General features: G+C 43.6%; 1 protein-coding gene and 1 long non-coding RNA gene across 7 annotated transcripts in view; one reads left to right on the forward strand and one right to left on the reverse strand.

Moving 5' to 3' along the window:
* The window catches only part of itpr1b (inositol 1,4,5-trisphosphate receptor, type 1b), a 439,399-nt gene that overhangs the window by 79,220 nt on the left and 334,837 nt on the right, over window positions 1-25,342 (reverse strand). For all 6 annotated transcript variants that reach the window (XM_067998943.1, XM_067998947.1, XM_067998944.1 and 3 more), the window contains 2 exons: window positions 14,082-14,204; window positions 5,901-6,076 (listed from right to left, as the gene is read on the reverse strand). In XM_067998943.1, the coding sequence (XP_067855044.1) occupies window positions 5,901-6,076; window positions 14,082-14,204 (299 nt within the window). The remainder of the gene's footprint in view (window positions 1-5,900; window positions 6,077-14,081; window positions 14,205-25,342) is intronic.
* LOC137334282 (uncharacterized) lies at window positions 596-19,198 on the forward strand. Its single transcript, XR_010966123.1, has 3 exons — window positions 596-816; window positions 4,750-4,853; window positions 18,805-19,198. It is a non-coding gene; the product is annotated as an uncharacterized lncRNA (long non-coding RNA).

The raw sequence follows: 25,342 nt of genomic DNA on the forward strand, positions 1-25,342 counted from the left end.
TGGAAAATGCACCAAATAAAATGATAAAAATCAGCACTTTCTGGGAGGTGCATGCGCTCCTGAACTTCTAGAAAACAAATCTTGTGCCTTCAACAGGTATCCCCCCCCTTCATGTCGTTATGGCTTATTTTCTCCAATACGAGTGAAGGTCTATTGAGTATACTTATAGCTTAAGTGACTGGTTCATGTCTCACTGCACTTGTAGTGTAGTTACTTGTTTTGCCATGTCATGGGCTTATATTCAGGGCCCTTTGTGAGTAGTCAGCTTTTTTTGGGACTGTGTCAGCTCTTATGAAGCTGTTGGTTTACTGTTGCTACCACGGCTCTGTAGCAGACCAGTTACTTAATTTACTCAAATAAAACCGAAAATGTTGGAAACACTCAGCAGGTCCATGGCTGCCAACTCTGGTTGGACATATTCCAGGAGGTTTCATCATATGACCATCTGCCTCTCACTGCCCTGCCCCCACACTCCCGCCATTGGTCAACTGACATATCCATCCTCGCGGTGCCCCGCCTTCCCACAGCTAATTGGAAAGCGAACAGACTCTTTGTTACCTGATTGCATGATTCTTGACTGTCAGTCAGACAGCCTTTTCCCCATCTCCAGTATTTTTATAACTAATAAACAAAAGTGTTCAAAGAAAACTCAAAAATAGTTTTAATGCCCCTACGATTTTTTTCCTGGTTTGCTCGCAGCAGCGTCCTGGAGATTAATCTTCTATTCCAGGAGACTTCAGGACAATCCTGGATGGTTGACAACCCTAAGCAGGTCAGGCAGCATTTGTGGAGAGGAAAACAGAGCTAATGTTTCAGGTCAGTGACCTTTCATTAGAACTGAAACATTTAGAGATGAACAGCTTTTAAGCAAATACAGAGCCAGGGAAAGGGAGGGGCGAGAGGGGCAGGGAAAGATCGTCAAATGGAGGAGGGCAAGAGCGATCAGATGACAAGAGGGACGATGGTGCAAGGCAAAAGGGGGTGATAATGGGTCCGGAGGAGGTATCATATACATCACAGAATGAGGCCTTTCGGCCCATTGTGCCTGTGCTGGCTCTTTGGTAGAGCTATCCAATTAGTCCCACTCCTCTGCTCTTTCCCCATAGCCCTGTAATTTCTTTCCCTTCAAGTATTTATCCAATTCCCTTTTGAAAGTTACAATTGAATCTGCTCCACCACCCTTTCAGGCAGCGCATTCCAGATCACAATTCCCTGTGTAAAAAAATGTTTCCTCATGTCGCCTCTGGTTATTTGCCAATCACCTTAAATCTGTGTCTTCTGGTTACCAACCTTTCTTATTTACCCTGTCAAAAACATTCATGATTTTGAACACCTCTATCAAATATCCTCTTAACCTTCTTTGCTCTAAGGAGAACAACCCGAGCTTCTCCAGTCTCTCCACATAATGAAGTCTCTCATCCCTGGAACCATTCTAGTAAATCTCTTCTGCACCCTCTCCAAGGCCTTCACATCCTTCCTAAAGTGTGGTGCCCAGAATTGAACATAATACTCCAGTTGAGGCATAACCAGTGTTTTATAAAGGTTTAGCATAATTTCCTTGCTTCCTCTAAACCTCTATTAATAAAGCCCATGATCCCATATGCTTTTTTTAAAAAAGAAACAGCCTTCTCAACTTGTCTTGCCACCTTCAAAGATTTGTGTTCATATACCTCCAGGTCTCTCTATTCCTGTACCCCCTTTAAAATTGTACCATTTAGTTTATATTGCCTCTCCTCATTCTTCCTACCAAAATGTATCACTTCACACTTTTCGGCATTAAATTTCATCTGCTATGTGTCTGCCCATTTCACCAGTCTGTCTATGTCCTCCTGAAGTCTATTCATATGTTTATAAAAGACTTATGGGTTCCCTTTTATGTTAGCTACTAATCTAGTCTCATACTCTCTCTTTATTCCTCTTATTCCATTTTTTAGATCTCCTCTGTACTTTCTGTATTCAGCCTGGTTCTCTACTGTATTATGAACCTTACATTTGTCATTAGCCTCCATTTTCTGTTTCATTTTAATCTCTATATCTTTAGTCATGCAGCTAGCTCTAGATTTGGATGCCCTTCCTTTCCCCCTCGTGGGAATATGTCTACTTTGTACCTGAACCTTCTCCTTGAAAGCCTCCCATTGTTTACCTACTGTTTTGCCTACCAATTTTTGATTCCAGATCACCAGGGCAAGATCCCTTTTTAACTCACAGAAATTAGCCCTCTTCCAGCTGAGTATTTTTATACTTGATTGTTCCTTGTCCTTTTCCATAACTATTCTAATCCTAACGATATTATGATCACTGCTCCCCAAATGCTCCCCCACCGAAACAAGCTCCACTTCATTCCCCAGAACTAGCTCCAGCACTGCTTTCTTCCTTGTTGGGCTGGAAATACACTGATCAAGAAAGTTCTCTTGTACACATTTAAGGAATTGCTCCCTCTTTTTGTCCTTAATACTGTTACTGTCCCAGTCTATATTGGGATAAGTGAAGTCCCCCATTATCACTACTCCATAGTTCTTGCATTTTTCTGTAATTTGTCCACAAATTTGCTCCTCTATCTCCTTCCCACTATTTGGTGGCCTATAGTGCACACCCAGTAATGTAATAGCTCCTTTATTGTTCCTTAATTCTCACCAAATAGATTCTGTCTTTGACCCCTCAACTACATCATCCCTTTCCAGCGCTATAATAGTTTCTTTGATCAACACTGCCACCCCAACCCATCATCCTTTCTTTCTTTCTCTATCTTCCCTGAATACCTTGTAGCCAGGAATATTAAGTTCCCCTTCTTTGAGCCAGGTCTCTGTCGTATCATAATCCCATGTGGCGACTTGTGTCTCTTGCACACCAACATTATATACCACGCTACGTGCATTTACGCACATGCACTCCAAACTCATCTTAGGCTGCTTCGCATTTGCCCCCTGTCTGATCCCCTCCTATTTCTGAACAATTCTTTACTTTAGTGCTATTTGTCTCTCCCACTCCTCTGTGTACCTTGTTTCTCCCCTCTAATGTTTTATCCCGGTGTCCGTCCCAGGTGTCGAAGAGAAAATAGGAGCGGTGGTCAAGATTTAAAGTTGTTAAACTCAGCGTTAAGGCCAGAAGGCTGTAAAGTGCCTTCAATTCACTCACTAAGCCAGTGTTGGGAAAAGATGAAAAAGCTAAACTCTTATTTTGTAAAATGTTACTTGGCTTTTATTCAGTTTTGAAAGGAAGGAAAGGGATTTCCATTGTGCAACACTGCAGTAACTTATTCACAAGCACATGGAGAATTAGAAGAGAGTGTCATGTGACTGAGCCTCTGACCTGACACGAACTCTTCGTTTTACGCACATGTCACCCACCCATGTTTAATCTGGCATTATCTTGTACACTTATGCTGTAGAAAGCCTTGATGGACTAACGAGGAGCTATTTTATCCGACAGCTCCACGGAACGCATTCACAAACAATCTGTTCCTAATAATGTCACTCTTTTTTTCCCCCCCCTCTGATGCCAAAACCTTTTTGGCTGCAGGTTTCTGAAAGCCTTACGCTGCGGGTTTTTAAGGTGTTTGGAACCCTAGCGGCCCTGAAAAATGTGCATTGATTTTTAGCACCTTGCAATCATTACACTCAGAACATACCGCAGCCTTTAAATTATTTCATATAATTGCTACTAATAAAGTCCCGATAATGTAGAACACAAGTGTTCAGCAGAAGCTGTGCAATCTCTGCCAGGTACAGGCATGTTGGGCTGAATGGTTTCCTTCTGTATTGCAATTTCTATGATTCTAGGTCACATCTAGTTCCTGAAGTGAAAATGCCTTTAAAATCTGGGGTGGGGTAAAGGAAGTCATTTGAAGATTACAGGCATTCATTTGAAACTTCAATGTTTTTAATTCTCTCCTTTCCCTTCCCCTCGCCCCCCACCAAAAAAAAATTTGGAACAACTGTCTGTTCTGAGCAGCACTGCCCCATTTAAAAAGTCTCAAATCAGTTCCATGAATTCATCAGGGCGAGAGAGGAGGGTCTGCTGTCCGCATTGGAGCTGGAGGGAAATTTCACCACTCAAAGGGACCTGGATCATTACGATTACATAGAATTTACAGCACAGAAACAGGCCATTCGGCCCTACAGGTCTATGCCGGTGTTTTTGCTCCAGACGAGCCTCCTCCCACCTTACTTCATCTCACCCTATCAACATATCCTTCCATTCCTTGCTCCCTCATGTTCTTATCTAGCTTCCCCTTAAAGGCATCTATACTATTCGCCTCAACTACTCCATGTGGCAGCACGGTCCACATTTTCACCAGATTGATTTTTAAAAAACAAGCAAACATTAGGTCGAATGGTTTATTTCTACCTCGCTTGCAGCAGGGTGAAAAACACAATCTTAAGTGGATCTTAATGCTCATAAGCCAGGAAAGTCACTGTGGCTGACAGGCTCTGAAAGCTGTTTCAAAATACAACTGAACATTTACGAAAACCTAAAGTGAACTCCACCATTCCTTAGCTTGCACCGTGAAATGCAGCAATGCAAGTACGATATACTGCTTCGCATTATCAAATCTGTTTGAGTAACAGTAACATTTTGCTAATGACATTGTGATGAATCATGCTTTAATATAGAATATCACAAGCAGCTGCATTTATGAAATTATTAATATCCCTCAGAACTGAAGGGACATTAGATTGTGAATTCTTTCAACAGTGCACCATCACAGTGGTAGGATACAGATTTACAGCCACGATTACTTCTCTGTAGGTCAGCTGCGACATCCAGAGGTCACACCAAACTCTCACAATGGCAGCTAGAGTGGCATAAGCAGAGGCCGGGGTGCATGTCACATCCCTGCTCGAAGAATGAGGGTAATTTTACATTTTTGATTGACATACCAGGTTCAAAGTTTACACCTGGCATTTGTATTTGGATGTTCCAGATGTGGACTGTGTATATGTTGACCTGACAGTCCCTGCTTGCGTGGCGGTGCGGGTGGGGGTGGCGCATGAGAGAGAGAGAGTGAATGAGCTATAAGTGTGGGGAATGCAGGTTGGATCATTCCCTGCAGCACATCACTGTGGGGTTCAAAGACGGAATGCTGCTCTTTTCTGTTGTGTTGGTTGTACTGGCTGGTCTTTTTACGAGGTGGGGGGGGGGGGGGGGGGGGGGGGAAACAGTGGGGCTTCACTGGGAGTGGTTGCATTGAGTAAGCTTCTGGCATTGATCGGGGGTGGAAAGAGGGTGGAATGTCTGGAATTTCCCAAACTCCACGCAGAGCCTCTGCATCCCTCATTCTCAGTAGTCTACAATCCAACCCATGCTTTATTTACACATTTGCTGTGGGAGTGGAAATGTTTCACTTTGGCATAGAGATGAATGTTTTTATTTCTAACATAGATGTGCTAATCTGTGTACCTTAGTAATGGTGGGGGTTCGGACTCTGGTAAGGAGGTCAAGTGTAGAGAGACGTTGGGACATAATCGAAACACGTACAGAAGTTTGCCTTTTGGCCACAGTCATTTCTAGTACTTTGCTGCCAGAAAGGGGTAGAACTGAAGGAGCCTGCGAAGTGTGTTATGTTCACCAGATTTTGGGTTGTTCTTCCAGTGAAGTCAGTGAATAGAGAATATGAGCAGGAACCCTGATGCTTTCCCCCCACTCCCGAGCCCAGGGAATGGAGCTGAATTTTGGCATCCCAACAGAGATTCACACACAGAGTGCAGACCAGAGATCAAGTCTCAAACCTGGGACCTTCTGGTTTGTCACACCAGGCAGTGCATTCACCCATGAAGCCATTGGGGAGCTGGTTTCAACTGGTTTCATCGCGTTTTGCTTTCAAAACATTTACTGGCCGAAAGCCCACTAGTCTGATTGCACTGGATTGTACTAATGTTGTAGTTTTACAAAATACTTACGTTACATGCTCCCAACAAATATAGTGTTGGCTCTAAACCAACTGAGAATATAAGCCGCAAAATTGTCGAGGCTATCAAGGCTCGAATACCATGGGGTTTAGGAAGGGCAATCACGATGGCCAGAGATATACAGACTGCTGTCCACAGAAGACCCGATAAATGTGTCTCCAAAGTACCTACACCCAAAAGAAATAGTCAGTCAGTACAATATACAGAGCCAGCCACCTGCATATGTCAAGCAAGAGGTTAATTGCAAATCACCAAATATAGGCTGTGTAATTGTGGACAGGAATTTCCTATTACACACAGTATTTCTGTGGAGAACAGTCAACTCGCAGTAGGAAATTCCCATCCACATTTGAAGAAGTTGATTTGGACGTCCCTTCCCCTCCAGCCTCAACATAACTTGTATCACTAGCATTGTAGAACCAATCGCAAGAATATTTCAACTTATTTATAAGACTCTGCATATGGTGTCTGCTGTGGCTCAGTGGGAGCACTCTCGCCTGAATCCAAAGGTCGTGGGTTCAAGTCCTACACCAGAGACTTGAGCACTCTATCTGGGCTGATGCTCCAACGCAGCACTGAGGAAGTGCTGCACTGTCAGAGGTGCTGTCTTTTGGACGAGACGTTAAACCGAGGTCCTGTCTGCCCTCTCTGGTGGACGCAAAAGATCCCAAGGCATTATTCAAAAAAAAGAGTAGGGGAGTTCTCCAAGTTGTCCTGGCCAATATTTATCGCTCAACCAACATCACTAAAATAAAACACATTATCTGGTCATTATCACATTGCTGCTTGCGAGACCTTGCTGTGCACAAATTGACTGCCATGTTTCCTACATTACAACAGTGACTACATTTCAAAAGTGCTTTATTGGCTGTAAAGCACTTTGAGACGTTCTGAGATCATGAAGGGGGCTACATAAATGTAAGTCTTCATTTCTTGCTTTTACCTCACCATCACCTCTCGACCCCTCCACTGCATCTGGTTTGTCACGCTGCTTGTCCGACCTCCGGTATTGGATGAGCAGAAATCTTCTCCAACTAAATATTGGGAAGACTAAGCCATTGTCTTTGGTCCCCACCACAAACTCTGTTCCCTCGTCACCGATTCCATCCCCCTCCCTGTCTGAGGCTGAACCAGACTGTTTGTAATCTTGCGTTCTATTTGATCGATCTGAGCTTTCGACACCACACCCTCATCACTAAGACCACCTACTTCCACCTCCATAACATCGCCCATCTCCCCCCACCCTCCCAACCGATTCAGCCCATCTGCTGCTGAAATGCACAATGCTTTTATTACCTCCAGACTCGACTATTCTAATGCTCTCATGGCCGATCTCCCATCTTCCACCCTCTAAACTTCAGCTCATCCAAAGCTTTGCTGCTGATATCCTGACTTGCATTAAGTCCCGTTCACCCATCACCCCTGTGCTTGCTGATCTATATTGGTTCTCGGTCCAACAACACCTCAGATTTAAAATTCTCATCCTTGTTTTCAAATCCTCGCCCCCCCCTTTCTCTGTAACCTCCTCCAGCCCCACAACCCTCCGTCAACTCTGTGTTTCTCCAATTCTGGCCTTTGTGCATCCCCCACTTTCATTACCGGTTAGCCTAACATCAGTAGTAGGGAAAATGCTTGAGTCTATTATAAAGGATGTGATAACAGGACATTTAGAAAATATCACCGGGATTAGACAAAGTCAACATGGATTTATGAAAGGGAAATAATGTTTGACAAACCTACTGGAGTTTTTTTTAGGATGTAACTGGTAGAATAGATAAGGGAGAACCAGTGGATGTGATTTATTTGGATTTTCAGAAGGCCTTTGATAAAGTCCCACATAAGAGGCTAGTGTGCAAAATTAAAACACATGGGATTGACGGTAATATACTGGCACGGATTGAAAATTGGTTAACAGACAGGAAACAGAGAGTAGGAATAAATGGGCCTTTTTCGAGGTGGCAGGCGGTGACTGGTGGGGTACCACAGGGATTAGTGCTTGGGCCCCAGCTATTCACAATATGTATCAATGATTTGGATGAGGGAACCAAATGTACTATTTCCAAGTTTGCTGACGACACAAAACTAGATGAGATCGTGAGTTGTGAGGAGGATACAAAGAGGCTTCAAGGCGATTTAGACAAGTTGAGCGAGTGGGCAAATACATGGCAGATGCAGTATAATGTGGATAAATGTGAAGTTATCCACTTTGGAAGGAAAAACAGAAAGGCAGAGTATTATTTAAATGGTGATAGATTGGGGAATGTTGATGTACAAAGGGACCTGAGTGTCCTTGTACACCAGTCATTTAAAGCAAACATGCAGGTGCAGCAAGCAATTAGGAAGGCAAATGGTATGTTGGCCTTCATTGCAAGAGGATTTGAGTATAGGAGCAAGGATCTCTTACTGCAGTTACACAGGGCCTTGGTGAGACCACACCTGGAGTATTGTGTGCAGTTCTGGTCTCCTTACCTAAGAAAAAATATACTTGCCAGTGCAGTGAAGGTTCACCAGACTGACTCCTGGGATGGCAGGACTGTCGTATGAGGAGAGATTGGGTCGACTCGGCCTGTATTCACAGGAGTTTAGAAGAATGAGAGGGGATCGCATTGAAACATAAAATTCTGACAGGGCCAGACAGACTGGATGCAGGGAGGATGTTTCCCTTGGCTGGGGGGGGTTCCAGAACGAGGGGTCACAGTCTCAGGATATGGGGTAGGACATTTAGGACTGAGATGAGGAGAAATTTCTTCACTCAAAGGGTGGTGAACCTGTGGAATTCTCTACCACAGAAGGCTGTGGAGGCCAAGTCACTGAATATATTTAAGATGGAGCGAGATAGATTTCTAGACACAAAAGGCATCAAGGGGTATGGGGAGAGAGCGGGAATATGGTATTGAGAGAGGGGATCAGCCATGATCATATTGAATGGTGGAGCAGGCTTGAAGGGCCGAATGGCCTATGTTTACCCCACCACTGATGGCCGCGCCTTCAGCTGCCGAGGCCCTAAGCTATGGAATTCGCTCCCTAAACCTCTCTGCCTCTCTCCTCCTTTAAGATGCTCCTCAAAACCTACCTCTTTGACCAAGCTATTGGTCATCTGTCCTCATATCTCCTTATGTGGCTTGGTGTCAAATTTTGCCCGATAATGCTCCTGTGAAGCGCCTTGGGACGATTTACAAAGTTAAAGGCGCTACATAAATGCAAGTAGTTGTTGCTGTTCTTATCCACTGAAACAATAACCGAAAATCAGGCAGCAATCAGAATAAAGTCCTGCCTTCTCACTCTGGTATTTTCTGCCCCATGAAAGTATCTACATTCCCAATGGTCGCCTTTGCTTCATTAAACTTTTTTTTTTAAAAAAAAGAGCATGGCACAACAATTCAAATGTGGCTCTTGAAGTATGACAGATAGGAAATGCACTCCAGACATGACATATCGAAATATAACAGCCCTGTGCGAACCCGTCTGAAACCTCAACCACCACATTAATACAAGGAAAATGTTCTCTGAAACTCGTGAACTGAATGCTGCAGGGATTGCTTTTTAGGCGTATATTATCTGCTGTGTGTAGGGCCTGTGGCAGTGGCAGGGAATTAGAATGTCCAGTTCGAGATGTGCAACCACTGGAGTGTTGGGGCCAGAGAGAAGGAGCACTGTTGTAACGTACTGTTCTTTCTCTCTCTCTCCTAAAGCGATGAAAGATTTATGACAGCACTCTGCAAACAGAGCTGAAACAGTGAGGTGGATATGCCCTGAAGCTTCTTGGAAAGAGATTAAAGTGCCTCCACATAAATTCTTCCGCACATTACGGAAGCATGTCTAGAAAGAGCTATGTTGTGAAAAGCAGAGATCTTGTACAAAGACAGGGCTGCGGTGACACTCGAATGCATTACTCTGAGCCAGTTAGGAGGTCCGCTCATTGTGTCATCTATTTTTCAAAGCCACAGTGCGTTTGTGTGCTGTTCCTTTAACCTCTTGAAAGGCAACTGACAGCTCATGAGAAATTAATTCAATGACCCGATGGCCAAGTTCCCATTAATCCGGGCAGTGTATTTAATGTTTATTTGGCTTTTTGAGTGTTATGTTAACGTTGGAAGTCCATTTTTTTTTGGAGGTGGAGGAGCAGATGGACACAGAACATAAAAGATGAGAATTCCCCAAGTATGATGACAGCAGTTAACAAGAGGAACAAATTCATGAAAACCCAATGGGTTTCTGTTCCTCTATAAAAACCTGCCGCAAACATTTAAATAAAACCATTCATATCTGTAAAAGACCAGTCAAAGAGTATTCTGTGAATAAAATATTCCATTGATCAAAACACATTCTTAGTCCAAAATTACATTTGAAATGACAAAATTTCCTACATTACAACAGTGACTACGTTTTGAAAAGTACTTCATTGGCTGTAAAGCGCTTTGGGACGTCCTGAGGCCCTGAAAGTTGCTATATAAATGCAAGTCTTTTTTAAAAAAATCAGATACAAAATACTTCAGAGCCCGGCCTTGGTCTCAGGCTTTTCTCCATTAAGCTGATGCTTCAACTATTCCTTTGAAATTCTTCTGTGACTGACAACATTCGGGATTAGATACAAAAAAATTAAATTTATAGTAAGAGAACTAGTTTGGCTGCTCCAAAGTTTAAACATGACCATTTTCCTCATCCAATGGTTCACTTTCATCCCATTCTAATGTATTAGTTGGACTTTGATCCACCTGGATTAGTGTCGCTGTGGTAATGGGCTCATACAGTGCGTAAAACAGACTGGACTGAAGAGCTTACTGGGTAAATCAGATGCCGAGAGCTTCCCCAATGGCGCTGCCTGGTGTGCCAGCAAGCCACACAATGCCAGGAAGGTCTCGGGTTGAATGGTTGGCTCGTGTCGAGTGAGCTGAATTCAGCCCGAGATGTAGTGGGGGTGGCAGCAGAACGGCCCTTAGCAAGCTTGAGCTTGTGGCCAAACCAGGACCTGAAAGCAGATGAAAATTGTGTGTAGATTTCAGGTGAGGGCAGAAGCAGGTTTGGCCGTATTACCTCTCACGGTCAAGCAGACGGTCAACACTCGCTGTGTTCACGGTCACTTGGATGAGACATCAGGAGCTTCCCAGTACCGTGGAAATCCAGCACATGACATTATATCTAAGATCTGAGGGAAGGGAAGGACAGGACAGAAGATTCTGAAAAAAAAATTACAATCCGAAGCCATGCTTACCAAGTGGTTGGCAGCATTTCATAGAAACAAAGGAACAGGAGTAGACCATTCAGACCCTTGAGCCAATTCCACCATCCAAATTAGATTACGGCTGATCTGTATCTCAACTCCATTTACCCGCCTTTATTCTATATCCCTTGATACCCTCACCACAACAAACATCTATTGACCTCAGTCTTGAAAGCTTTAATTGACCCCCAGCATCCACAGCCTTTTGGGGCAGAGAGGTCCAGATTTCCACTCCCCTTTTTGTGAAAAAGTGCTTCTTTCTTTCACTCCTGAATGGCCCAGTTCTAATTTTAAGATTGTGCCCCCTTGTTCTGGATTCCCCCACCAAAGGCAATAGTTTCTCTGCATCTACCCTACTGAATCCCTTAATCATTTTAAATACCTCAATTAGATCACCCCCAAACTCAAGGCAATACAAGCCAAGTTTACGCAACCTGTCCTCAAGGTGCACAAGAGACACTGTTCTTCATGGTCTTGTTATTTAACCCAATTTCACTCTTGAGAGTGAGACAACAAACTAAAGAGCAAAAGAAATCTACAGGAGCATACAGAAAGGTACAAGGACATTTGGACTCTCACTGAACACACCATTTGTATAACCTTGGAACAAAGCCACAAGCATAATACCAAGGGATTGTGTGTTGCACGAAAAGATTGGCTGAGACTGTGAAAAGAATCTCTCTGCCCCATGCTTAGGAAACCAGAACAACTCTGCAGTCAGACATGGTCTGGATTGCAAAATTCAGATTACCCAATGATGCTTCCACTGCAAACTGGTTGGTACCAGAACAAATGAAATTGGAACAATCGGTTTCTTTCTGTCTGTTGTGACAGCGTCCGACCGCAGCAGGATTTTAGAAAACGCTGGAAGTACGAGACTTCTGAAAGGAGAAAAGACAGGTTATGGGTTATCGGTTGGAGACCCTCCACCACAACTCAGTTCTTACAAAGGGTTCACATCTGGATTGTTAGCCTACCCTTACTCTTTCCAGATGCTGATAGTCGGACCAGCTGTGTATTTACAGAATTTTCTGTTTTTATTTCAGATTTCTCGCATTTGCAATTGCTTTCCCCCTTTATAGCTGTAGTGGGATTTCAACTGTGTGCTCCACAACACACGGCACATAGACCATTGTACACCTGCTGGTTTCAACTCACACATCAAATTTTTCACAGTGCAGACATAGATTTCCAAAAATACTTTTTACAGGCATATTTGGATCCTTGTACAGAGGATGTCCAGTGCAACAAGAACGAACAAACTTACATTTATATAGTGCCTTTCATGACAACAGGACGTCCCAAAGCGCTTTACAGGCAATGAAGTACTTCTGAAATGTAGTCACTGTTGTAATGTAGGAACCGCAACGACCAATTTGTGCACAGCAAGGTCCCACAAACAGCAATGAGATAATGACCAGTTAATATCTTTTTTTATATAAAGTGATGTTGGTTGAGGGATAAATATTGGCCAGGACACCAGGAAGAACTCCCCTGCTCTTCTTTGAATGGTGCCATGGAATCCTTTACGTCCACTTGAGAGGGCAGACGGGGCCTCAGTTTAACGTCTCATCCAAAACAGGGCACCTCCGACAGTGCAGCATTCCCTCAGTATTGTACTGGAGTGCCAGCCTAGATTTTGTGCTCAAGTCTCTGGAGTGGGCCTTGAACCCACATCTTCTGACTCAGAGGCGAGAGTGCTACCACTGAGCCACGGCTGACACCAATCAGGGAATTTTAACTCCCCAGGACGGGTGGGGCAGTGGGGGGTTTAAATTTTTTAAAATGGGAAACCCGACCCCAACCTGCTACTTACAAACGCGGCTACTTTTGGTTTAACTGGGGTGGACGAGTAACCTGCTCTGGAGAGGCGGGTCTGTAATTCTAATATGTTAATGAGGCTCTGTGCGGCAATTTGGGTTTAACGGCTGTTGGCCAAGTTTCTCAGGGATCGGGAAACCCAGCAGCTAAAGGGAGGCGAGACCTGCTAGATCCAACCTGGAATGTTAACTCTGTTTCTTTCTCCACAGATGCTGCCTGACTTGCTGAGTATTTCCAGCATTTTCCGTTTTTATTTCAGATTTCCAGCATCTGCAGTATTCTGCTTTTTAATTAAGTGCTCATCAGCCACGAGAAGCAGGCATCTTTCCCTTGGCCTCTCAAGCAAACCTGCCGTGATCTTCAGATCTCCCCTGATTCAACAACTGTAATCTGACACAACTTAAACAAAAAAAAATTTAGTGGGAATTGTGAAAGTAGTTTTATTGTTCTGGAATATTAAGCGGCCTTACTGAATATGGAGCTGTAGTTCAAGCCCAACTGATAATCCACTATGTTGAGATAACAAGCCTGTCCACATAATTTAGTTATAGAAATTTACAATCTCTAAAAACACTATTTTCAAGTCAGTTGGTTTCGATTCATTCTAAACCAATCTGAAAGAACATAGCTTTCCCAATTATAGGATTATTAAAAGTTCAAGCTCTTCAGTCCTGCCAGGTTGTCTATAATTGGCCATTTTAGGCTGTTTAATTAGTGACGCTGCTGTGGGTTTTACAATAGTACAAGTTAAAATTACTACATAAATGGCTGTCAAAATTATAAAATTATATAGATCCTGAAGGAAGCCACTCCATGACTGGGTTATTTAGATTTAGACTGTGATAGATGTAACTTATAGTCAAGTATTTTAGTGCTAGACATAGAATGAAGTTTAAACAGAAAAGCTAAGAGGCGAGTGAAATCATCCAATGCTTTCAATTAAACTACATTCAATACACATTCCCATTGGCACAGTCAACAACCTTAATTCCAGTTTGGAGAGGAAGAAAGTCTAAAATGGACGTAAACTAGTTCAAAGGCTTGATTTAAAGAAGCCACACGAATTCCTGATCAAAATGACAAGCAAACTGCAGTCCGATTCACTCACGCACGTGACAAGACGACATTACCTCCTCGGACTCCTTCAAAGGGGTAGAATAACGCAACCAGCAGGTTCATGAGGACGGCCAGATTGAAGGAGATGCTGCTCCAAAAGGTCATGTTACGTGAGCACCAGTATAAAACTGGCTGTCCTGTTAAAACAAAAGGGAGAGCTGAAAGTTAATGGCTTTATTGTGGGTAATTATTCAAGGTTGGAGTTAAATTCTTAAGTTCATCTAATTGTAGACTCGACTGAGGAATACATCAGATAAAATGAGTAGATACAGGGCCAGATAAGGAGGGATTTGGAATTAGAACAGCGTTACAAAGTAGTGACATGCCATTTAATGCTTTATGGAGATAGTTTGGGTGAGGTGAATCCTAGTTTGGTCACAAGTGACATCCCGTATAGGAACAGGAGTAGGCCATTCAGCTACTCGAGCCTGTTCTACTATTCAATTAGATCATGGCAGATCTGTATTTTAGCTCTGTTTACCCGCCTTTGCTCCATATCCCTTGATACCCTTACCTAATTAAAAATCTGACCATCTCAGTCTTGAAAGCTCCTACTGACCCAGCATTCACAGCCTTTTGGGGAAAGAGTTCCAGCTTTCCAATCTCGTGTGGAAAAAGTGTTTCCTGATTTCACCCCTAAATGGCCGTGCTCTAATTTTAAGATTGTGCCCCCTTGTTCTGGATTCCCCCGTCAGAGGAAACAGTTTCTCTGTATCTACTCGATTGAATCCTTTTAAATACCTCGATTAGATCACCCCTCAACCCTCTAAACTCAAGGGAATACAAGCCAAGTTTATGCAAGCTGTCTTCATAATTTAACTGTTTAAGCCCTGGTATTATTCTGGTGAATCTGCGCTGCATCCCTTGCAAGGCCAATATAGCCATCCTGAGGTGCCATGCCCAAAACTGTACTCCAGATGGAGTCTGACAAAGGCTCTGTACAACTGAAACGTAACTTCCTCCTGCACTAGACTTTAATGATTTGTGTACCAAGACACCCAAATAACTTTGCTCCTCCCTGCCTTAAAGATCGCTTTTAGTGGGGATGTACCTTTGCAGGACTCGGGCTTATTTAATTATGAGCAAGTACTGTTCAGGTGTTTTAACTCTGGAATTTTCTTTGAACCTGGGTAGACTGCATTGCTATAAAGACAGACCAATGCTTCAAACAAAAATCTGCTCAAAATTGCACTGAATATTACACAATGCAACAGCTCTTTTATACATATACCTTTTAAAAAAAAAAGTTCCAGAAATTACTCGAATGGGGAGTGGAATGAACCATTCGTAGTGTTTTGCTACAAGTGCTGAAATGTAAGACCGAGAATATACACCAGGAAGGCCCAGACTCTATCTCCAGGCGGTGCTAATGTAGCTCAGTCGAATAGGTGTGATGGTAGGGGTTGCTAGAACTAGCCACAGAATCTCTGGGCTAGAAGAAGCATGGAAGATCTGCCAGGTTTCCTGCTCCTGACCGCTATCCAGTGAGCCCGCTCCATCTGTGTGTGTGATCGCGGGTGAGGACTGAATTATTAATCTATGATGGCCTCCAGGATGAAATAGCCTCCCGACACTCATTATCAAAGCTCATGCATTAAGAACAGCCATTACGGTGCAGTACTGAAGGGTTGCTGGAACAATGAGCCAGACCCTAGGAAGGAGCCAACTGTCTAAGGAGAGTGTGGGGGTGGGGGGGGGGGGGGGGAGCTGTGGCGTTCATGTTTTTTAAAAATAAAAGAAACAGGTTGCATTCATGTTTGCTGCAAGTATCAACTGCGGTTTGTCATGATGGACTGTGTGGAAAAATTTAATTGACAGCAAAAATTAATTTTCTTACTCCTCCGTATACTTTGTCTAAATTTTGTGGTGCCCTCTTTGATGGCTTTATCCAAAGAAAGATACTATACACAATAAAGTCAAAAGCAGCACTGGGCTAAAGTTTTCTTCAATGCAATAGAACTTTCAGTTCAGTGCTGCTAACTTGGAGATCCCATCCACAAGGTTATAGAGACTGAACAGAGCGGAATGATAAAGATCTTTCCGTGCAATGGAAAAATATTTTACATACATCGGTTTCGTCTAACTTTAAAATTGTTGCAGTTAATTAACAACGACTGCACAGGAGACACCCGACTGAATATAGTGATGAACTGGTCAAGCTCTCTTGGCAATTGGCTGAGAAGGTTTCATAGGATGTTCAAATGACATTGGCATGTCACATGATCAGCTCCATAGGCCCCAATCCATTGAAACAGGGGAAGATGCCCATTTTTCTCCACAATTATGCAGAAACACGCAGATTTGAAGAGTACGATTTATTTGACAATAGAACATAAGAACATGAGAAACAGGAGCAGGAGTAGGCCACATGGCCCCTCGAGCCTGCTCCACCATTCAATCAGATCATGGCTGATCTTTAACCTCAACTCCACTTTCCTGCCCGATCCTCATATCCCTTGATTCCCTGAGAGTCCAGGAATCTGCCTATCTCAGCCTTGAATATATTCAACGACTCAGCATCCACAGCTCTCTGGGGTAGAGAATTCCAAAGATTCACAACCCTCCAAGTGAGGGTTAAATTCCTCTTCATCTCAGTCTTAAATGGCTGACCCCTTATCCTGAGACTATGCCCCCTAGTTCTAGACTCTCCAGCCATGGGAAACAACCTCTCAGCATCTACCCTATCAAGCCGCCTCAATCTTATATGTTTCAATTAGATCACCTCTCATTCTTCTAAACTCCAGAGTATAGGCCCATTCTATTCAAACTCGCCTCGGAGGACAACCCTCTCATCCCAGGAATTAATCTAGTGAACCTTCACTGCACCATCTCTAAGGCAAGTATATCCTTCCTTAGATAAGGAGACCAAAACTGTACGCAGTACTCCAGGTGAGGTTTCACCAAAGCCCTGTACAGTTGCAGTAATACTTCCTTACTCTTGTACTCTTAACTCCCTTGTAATAAACGCCAACTTTCCATTTGCTTTCCTAATTGCTTGCTGTACCTGCATGCTAACTTTTTGTATTTCTTGTACGAGGACACCCAAGTCTTTCTGGGCACCAACATTTAATAGTTTCTCACCATTTAAAACATTTTCTGTTTTTCTATTCTTCCTTCCAAAGGTAATAACCTCACATTTCCCCACATTATATTCCATCTGCCACCTTCTTGCCCACTCATTTAACCTGTCAATATCCCTTTGCAGACTCTTTGTGTCCTCCTCACAGTTTACTTTCCCACCCAGCTTTGCATCGTCAGCAAATCTGGATACATTACACTTGGTCCCTTCATCTAAGTTCAGACAAGTGCCAGGCAATGACCATCTCCAACAAGAGAGAGTCTAACCACCTCCCCTTGACATTTAATGGCATTACCATCGCCGAATCTCCCACCATCAACATCCTGGGGGTCACCATTGACCAGAAACTTAACTGGACCAGCAACATAAATACTATGGTTACAAGAGCAGGTCAGAGGCTGGGTATTCTGTGGTGAGTGACTCACCTCCTGACTCCCCAAAGCCTTTCCACCATCTACAAGGCACAAATCAGGAGTGTGATGGAATACTCTCCATTTGCCTGGATGAATGTAACTCCAACAACACTCAAGAAGCACGACACCATCCAGGACAAAGCAGCCCGCTTGATTGGCACCCCATCCACCACCCAAAACATTCACTCCCTTCACCACCAACGCACTGTGGCTGCAGTGTGTACCATCCACAAGATGCACTGCAGCAACTCACCAAGGCTTTTTCAACAGCACCTTCCAAACCCACGACGTCTGCTACCTAGAAGGGCAAGGGCAGCAGACACATGGGAACACCATCACCTGCACATTCCCCTCCAAGTCACACACCATCCCGACTTGGAAATATATCGGCGTTCCTTCATCGTCGCTGGGTCAAAATCCTGGAACTCCCTTCCTAACAGCACAGTGGGAGAACCTTCACCAAACGGACTGCAGTGGTTCAAGAAGGCAGCTCACCACCACCTTCTCAAGGGCAATTAGGGATGGGCAATAAATGCTGGCCTCGCCAGCGATGCCCACATCCCATGAACGAATAAAAAAAAGTAATTAATGTAGATTATAAATAGCTGAGGCCCAAGCACCGATCCTTGCGGCACCCCACTAGATACAGCCTGCCAACCTGATAACGACCCGTTTATCTCTACTCTCTATTTTCTGTAGGTTAACCAATTCTCTATCCATGCTAATGTATTACCCCCAACCCCATGAGCCCTTATCTTGTGTACCAACCTTTTATGTGGCACCTTATCGAATGCCTTCTGAAAATCCAAATATACAACATCCACTGGTTCTCCTTTATCTACCCCCCTAGTTACATCCTCAAAGAACTCGAATTGATTTGTCAAACACGATTTCCCTTTCATAAAACCATGTTGATTCTGCCTAATCATATTATGATTTTCTAAGTGTCCTGTTACCACTTCCTTAATAATGGATTCCAGCATTTTCTCGACGACTGATGTCAGGCTAACTGGCCTATAGTTCCCTGTTTTCTCTCTCCGTCCTTTCTTGAATAGCAGGGTCACATTTGCTAATGTCAATTTTGCTTCTAGTCAAATTACAGAGAAAAGGGGCAATGTCCCATTTTTCCACTTAAAGGAGAGAAATTTCATCTTTAAATGTCTTGTTACCAGTAATCAACCAAGTAAACCCTATTGATGTTCAGCCCATTGAACTGAAATGAATCTAATCTGTTTGGTTTCCCAGAACAACTAAATCGTGACCATTTGGGATCTTGTCCACCTTGTCTCACACTTCGAAAGAGAAGATGAGCGAAACTGTGCAGAGCTACAAAGACATCCTTCAGGGTTGCTCCCCAAAGGGATCACCTCCAACGGGGTGCGATAACACCAGACTGTTCTCCCACAAAAGGTTTGGCCTTGAAACCCCACTCGCTTGCTGTGAAGTGTTTTACAGCCAGCAACCCAACTGAGAACCAACCAGACTCGTCACAAATCTGACTGGCCATTTGATGCGTTCACCTGTAAGCCCTGGGATTTCAAGTCATCGATCAACGTTCCAAAACAAGCATCTTAACGGCTAAGCTACAGAATCACACAATGTACAATATTATTTCACGGTAAACATCTAAAAATAAAATGCAGCTCAATATTTACTCAACTTTCAGCATTTCATAGAGACAAATAGAGCACAGCTATTTATATCTGTTAGCTACAAAATAGGCACTATGTTCTCTACTTTTAATTGCATTGCAGTAGTTTATAACAATCATAAGCACCTCCTTGTCTGATAACATGTATTTAATCAATAATCATGCTCATGAGACTGAACAGTCAGTTGGGCACAGTTCAAACAGTTTAACCCTGATTTATTTTGTTGACGTTATTTGTTTTTGTTTCTCCTGGGAGGAGACAGCCTACTCAGTGAGGAACTGAACACAGAAATTATTCAGTGTTGAAAGATCAGATATTTAAATAAAAATGCAAAAGCAACAAAAGGCACAAGCTGAGAAGCCTTCCTCACAAGTGGAATAAATCATAGAATCTTACAGCACAGAAGCAGGCCATTTGGCCCATCATGCCTGTGTCGGCTCTTTCAAAGAGCTCTCAAATTAGTCCCACTCCCCTGCGCTTCACCCATTGCACTGCAAATTTTTCCTTCTCAGATATTTATCTAATTCCCTTTTGAAAGCTACTATTGATTCTGATTCCACCACCCTTTCAGGCAGTGCATTCCAGATCATAACAACTCGCTGCCTAACAAAAAAATCTAATCTTGGTTCCAAGTATTCTCAACAAGCACACACTAAAATAAAATGATTTCAGACTGTCTCTATATCAAACAAGGAAAGTGTTTTACACATTAGGAGGTCAAATGAGTGAGTTAGCATGGGCTTTAAAATTCTCTTTAGCAAGAGAACTTACTCAACCAGATTCAGATCTCGAAGGTGACTTGAAGTTGCAGTGATTTAATGCAATTTTTTTTTAAATCTAAAAATCTGAATGATTTCAATCGAGTGTACGGAAAGGGACGGCTAAGTTAACATTTCAATACCATAAAGCAATCAAAGCCAGATTTGGGCAAGTACCTCTATTTTCAGTGAACACACTATCCTGAGGTGGGCCTGTGGTGTGGAGCCTGTGGCAGCAGAGAGTACTACAGCAGTGAAGGGACATGCGATCCTTCATGCCACACATTTTACTGTGGGAACACATCAAGCAGATGCTTGGTGTCCAGGGAAGAAAAGAGAGAAGAGTCATCCCAGGCAGTAGTGGCTTATCGCCTGGGGATTGACTCAAAGCAACAATAGCAGAGCCTTGGAGCAGGTGTACTGGTCAGGCGGGAGCCAAGAGTGGGCTTCATATTCCTTCTTATCCCCCACTAAAACACACATAGGATCAAATCTATACCAACGTTACAGACATATATGTTGTAGGGAAATGTATCTTGGTTCAGTTTATCATGACAGAGACATGTTTGAAAACCGGACGCATTATGTTTGAACTAGGTTTGATTTGAACACACAAATTAAATTCTCCCGATACAGGCACTGAGTCAGGCGCAGCTGGGGATCAGCTGCTAGTGGTGTTAATATGGGGATACAATGCAGCCGCAATCTGAGATTGCTTCCATCACTGCACTCCGTGCCGGTACTTGCCATTCTTGGCCACCCGCCTGTGTTTTATTGGCGACATTAGCAGATTCAAATTTTCTGTGCTCCAGGAAGCCATCCCATCAGTCACCATAGCTGCCCAGAGCACAGAAAATGTGAATCCACCAACCTAACTGCAAACCTTCACCAGAAGCTTCTATGAACCGGCCATATTAGCACCGTGTCGACAAGAGCAGGGCAGAGACTGGGTGCTTTGCGACCAGTCAAAATAGCTAATGATGATCCTGAAAGAGACCTCGGAATCTTAGTAGACTTGGTGCTAAACATGTCCAACCAATACACAGTAGCAATGTTGAACTACATAGCCATAATTGTAGAATACAAGTCAGAGCAAATCGTGATCAAACTGTACAGTGCTCTGCTCAGAATGCACCTTGAATACTGCCTCTAGTTCGGGTCACCAAGAATCAAGAGGGACATTCAAGAGCTGGAGGCAATGCAGAAAAGAGCCAAAAGGCTGATCCTCAGTAGAAGGGCTCGGAGTTATGAGGAAATACTGAAGAGACTTGGGCTTTTCAGTCTAGAAAGAAAGTGTCCGAGAGGTGACCTCACAGGTTGTTAAGAGCATAGAAAACGTTAACACTGAATATTATTTTAAATTAAACACCGGAAGTAGAACAAAGAGACACAGGTTCAAAGTAGTACGAGATAATTTTGGGACCATTATCAGGAAGTTCTTCCAAACACAAAATGATCAACGTGTGGAATAAACTTCCAGGTAGAGCAGTGGGGGCAAAAACCCTGGAACCATTTAAGAGACAATCGGATGCTGCAGTGGGGCGGTTATTAGGATCTCTCTAGATGGATAAATCAAGGTGAGCCAAATGGCCTTCCTCATGCGTAACTCTCTTGTGTTTGAGTGGCTCACCTCCTGACCCCTCAATGCCTTTCCACCATCTACTCGTCGGGAGTGTGGTGAAAGGCACGTCACTCCCCTGGATGCAGCCGCAGCAACATGTTCAACTCACATTCAACACCATCCAAGGCAAAGCGGCCCACTTGATCAGCGCCTCTGTCACTAAACTCAATATCCATCCTCTCCATCACCAGCGTACTGTGGCTACAGTACATGGTACTTACAGGATGCACTGCAGCAATTCACCAAACTTACTTCGATAGCACCTCTCGGCTCTGCAAGCTCTGCCACCGAGGACAAGTTTAGCAATGTTGTGGGAACACCATCACCTCCAGGTTCCTCTCCAAGTCACACATCATCCCAACTTGGACATAAACCACCATTCCTTTACTGTGGCTGGGTCAAATTCCTGGAATTCCCTATCTACCACCATCGTGGGAGCGCATTACGATGCTCAGAGGAGCTCTGAATTATTTAGGCTAAATGTACTTGTGGTTTATTTGCTGGTGGAGCTTGGTGTTCTCTAAGAGGGTGAGTTAAAATTGTTGATGTGTTAAATTGTAATTGGTTCCTTTTGATATCTTCCCACGCGGACTGCATGGGTTCAAGAAGACGACCCACCGCCACCTTCTCAGGACAATTATGGATAGGCAATAAATGACAGCCTTGCCAGTGACGCCCACATCAAGAGAACAAGTCAAAATAAAACAGAGGCAAGTGGGCTGCCGCTGGCAAGTTTCACTCAGACAGAAACAAAGGTAATTGGAATGGCAGAGAAACTGTTAGCTTCTGGACATAGAAACAGGATTCAGCCCCTCGAGTCTGCTCCGCCTTTCAATTTGATCATGGCTGATATTTACCTTAACTCCATTTACCCAACTTGGTTCCATATCCCTTGATTCCCTTACCTCACAATATTCTATCAATCTCAGCTGGACTCTAGCTGTTCACTTAGGGGTCAGAATTGGGTTGAAGTGTGGTCATATAACCATAGAATCATAGAATGGTTACAGCACAGAAAGAGGCCATTTGGCCCATCGATCGCATGCTGGCTCTTTGTCAGAGCAATCCAGTTAGTCCCATTCCCCCGCTCTTTCCCCATAGCCCTGCAAATTTTTCCCCTTCAAGTATTTATCCAATTCCTTTTTGAAAGCCACGATTGAATCTGCTTCCACCACCCTTTCAGGCAGAGCATTCCAGATCATAACTAATCACTGCGTTAAAAGTTTCTCCTCATATTGCCTTCCGTTCTTTAGCCAATTACCTTATATCTGTGTCCTCTGGTTCTCAACACTTCCGCCAATGGGAACAGTTTCTCTTTATTTATTCTATCTAAACCCTTCATGATTTTGAACACGTTTATCAAATCCCCTCTCAATCTTCTCGGCTTTAAGAAAAGCTTCTCCGGTCTATCCACGTAACCGAAGTCCCTCATCCCTGGAACCATTCTAGTAAATATTTTCTGCACCCTCTCTAAGGCCCTCACATCCTTCCTAAAAAAGTGCGGTGCCCAGAATTGGACACAATACTCCAGCTGTGGCCGAACCAGTGTTTTATAAAGGTTCAACGTAACTTCCTTGCTTTTATACTCTATGCCTCCATTTATAAAGCCCAGGATCCCGTATGCTTTTTTAACCGCTTTCTCAACCTGTCCTGCCACCTTCAAAGATTTGTGCACATATACCCCCAGGTGTCTCTGTACTTGCACCCCCTTTAGAATTGTGCCATTTAGTTCATATTGCCTCTCCTCGTTTTTCCTGCCAAAATGTATCACTTTGCACTTCTCTGCGTTAAATTTCATCTGCCATGTGTCCACCCATTCCACCAGCTTGTCTATGTCCTCTTCAAGTCTATTACTATTCTCCTCACTGTTTTGTGTCATCTGCAATTTTTGGAATTCTGCCTGTATACCCAAGTCCAAGTTATTAAGATATATTAAAAAAAAGCAGAGTCCTAATACAGATTCCTGGGGAACACCACTGTATACCTTCCTCCAGTCCGAAAAACAACCGTTCACCACTACTCTCTGTTTCCTGTCACTTAGTCAATTTTGTATCCATGCTGCCACTGCCCCTTTTATTCCATCAGCTTCAATTTTGCTGACAAGCCTGTTGTGTGAACATAAGAACATAAGAAATAGGAGCAGGAGTAGGCCATACGGCCCCTCGAGCCTGCTCCGTCATTCAATCAGATCATGGCTGATCTTCAACCTCAAGTCCACTTTCCCGCCCGATCCCCATATCCCTTGATTCCCCTAGTGTCCAATGTGGCACTTTATCAAACGCCTTTTGAAAATCCATATACACAATATCAACCGCATCGCCCTCACGGTGCTGTAATGGGAATGGTAGTGATGTGTGTTGCTTTGCTACGTAAATGAATTAGTAACATTCAAAGAAAGCAGTTAAATTTGTTGCAAGGTCATGTTAATTTCACAAATTAAGAAAATAAGCAAATGCAAAACAAACAATGAAAAGTTGCTGGAAGAATAATGGCAGTAATTACAGCAGAGGTTGGTCAGTTATACTCTTATTTAGGCTAAAATTACTTGTGGTTTATTTGCTAGCAGAGCTTAACATTCTCCAAGAGGGTTAGTTAAAATTGTGGATGTGTTAAATTGTAATTGGTTCCTTTCAATCATCTCCCCATCTGAGTTAGAATTCCCTCATGGTGTCGTCACTGCATCGAACCGACTGCAAAATCTACTGTGATACCTAGGGAGGAAATCACAGGGACACTTTGTAAAGGTGATAAACGTGGGTCGAACTGTTCACTGCCTGGGTTGACAACTTCCCCATGACCTTTCAAATAACTGCCCCTATTCTTTAAATATGGAAACTATAGTCCTTCGAGGGGAGGAGGATTGGTGGGGGGGGGAAATCCAACAAATGTAAATGTACTCCCCTGAGCTTGAACATTAAACCAGAGGCTGACTGATTTGAGTCATGTACTTCTCAGTATGTTACGGAACCACTGTTACTGTTTCACCGATAACGAATTTTAATAGAGAGCAGGTATCAATTTCTGTGCAGTTTGCAGTTAAATCAGATCATTTAAATTTCCCAAGTTCCAGGGGAGCCATTCCATCAGTAACAACTGTTCTCTGGGGAAATTTGAATCTGCTGAATTTAATGCATGCACTTGCCATCCAGGACAAAGCAGCCCGCTTGATTGACACCCCATCCACCACCTTCACCACCGACGCACTGTGGATGCAGTGTGTACCATCCACAGGATGCACTGCAGCAACTCGCCAAGGCTTCTTCGACAGCACCTCCCAAACCCGCAACCTCTACCACCTAGAAGGACAAGGGCAGCAGGTACATGGGAACAACACCACCTGCACGTTCCCCACCAAGTCACACACCATCCCGACTTGGAAATATATCGTCGTTCCTTCATCGTCACTGGGTCAAAATCCCGAAACTCCCTCCCTAACAGCACTGTGGGAGAACCTTCACCACAGCGGTTCAAGAAGGCGGCTCACCACCACCTTCTCAAGGGCAATTAGGGATGGGCAATAAATGCTGGTTTCGCCAGCAACGCCCACATCCCATAAACAAATAAAAAAGAACCAGGTTTGCCTGTTACACAGTGCATACATGTAGTCACAGTCTGACTACATGTATGCAGTGTGCTTCAGTGCGGCTCCCCTGATATTTCACACGTCTCTATCTATTGAAAAGCAACAACAGCAACTTGCAATTATATAACACCTTTAACATAGAAAAACATCCTAAGGTGCTTCATGGAGG

The sequence above is a fragment of the Heptranchias perlo genome, chromosome 17, assembly GCF_035084215.1.
Source record: "Heptranchias perlo isolate sHepPer1 chromosome 17, sHepPer1.hap1, whole genome shotgun sequence".
NCBI lineage: Eukaryota > Metazoa > Chordata > Chondrichthyes > Hexanchiformes > Hexanchidae > Heptranchias > Heptranchias perlo.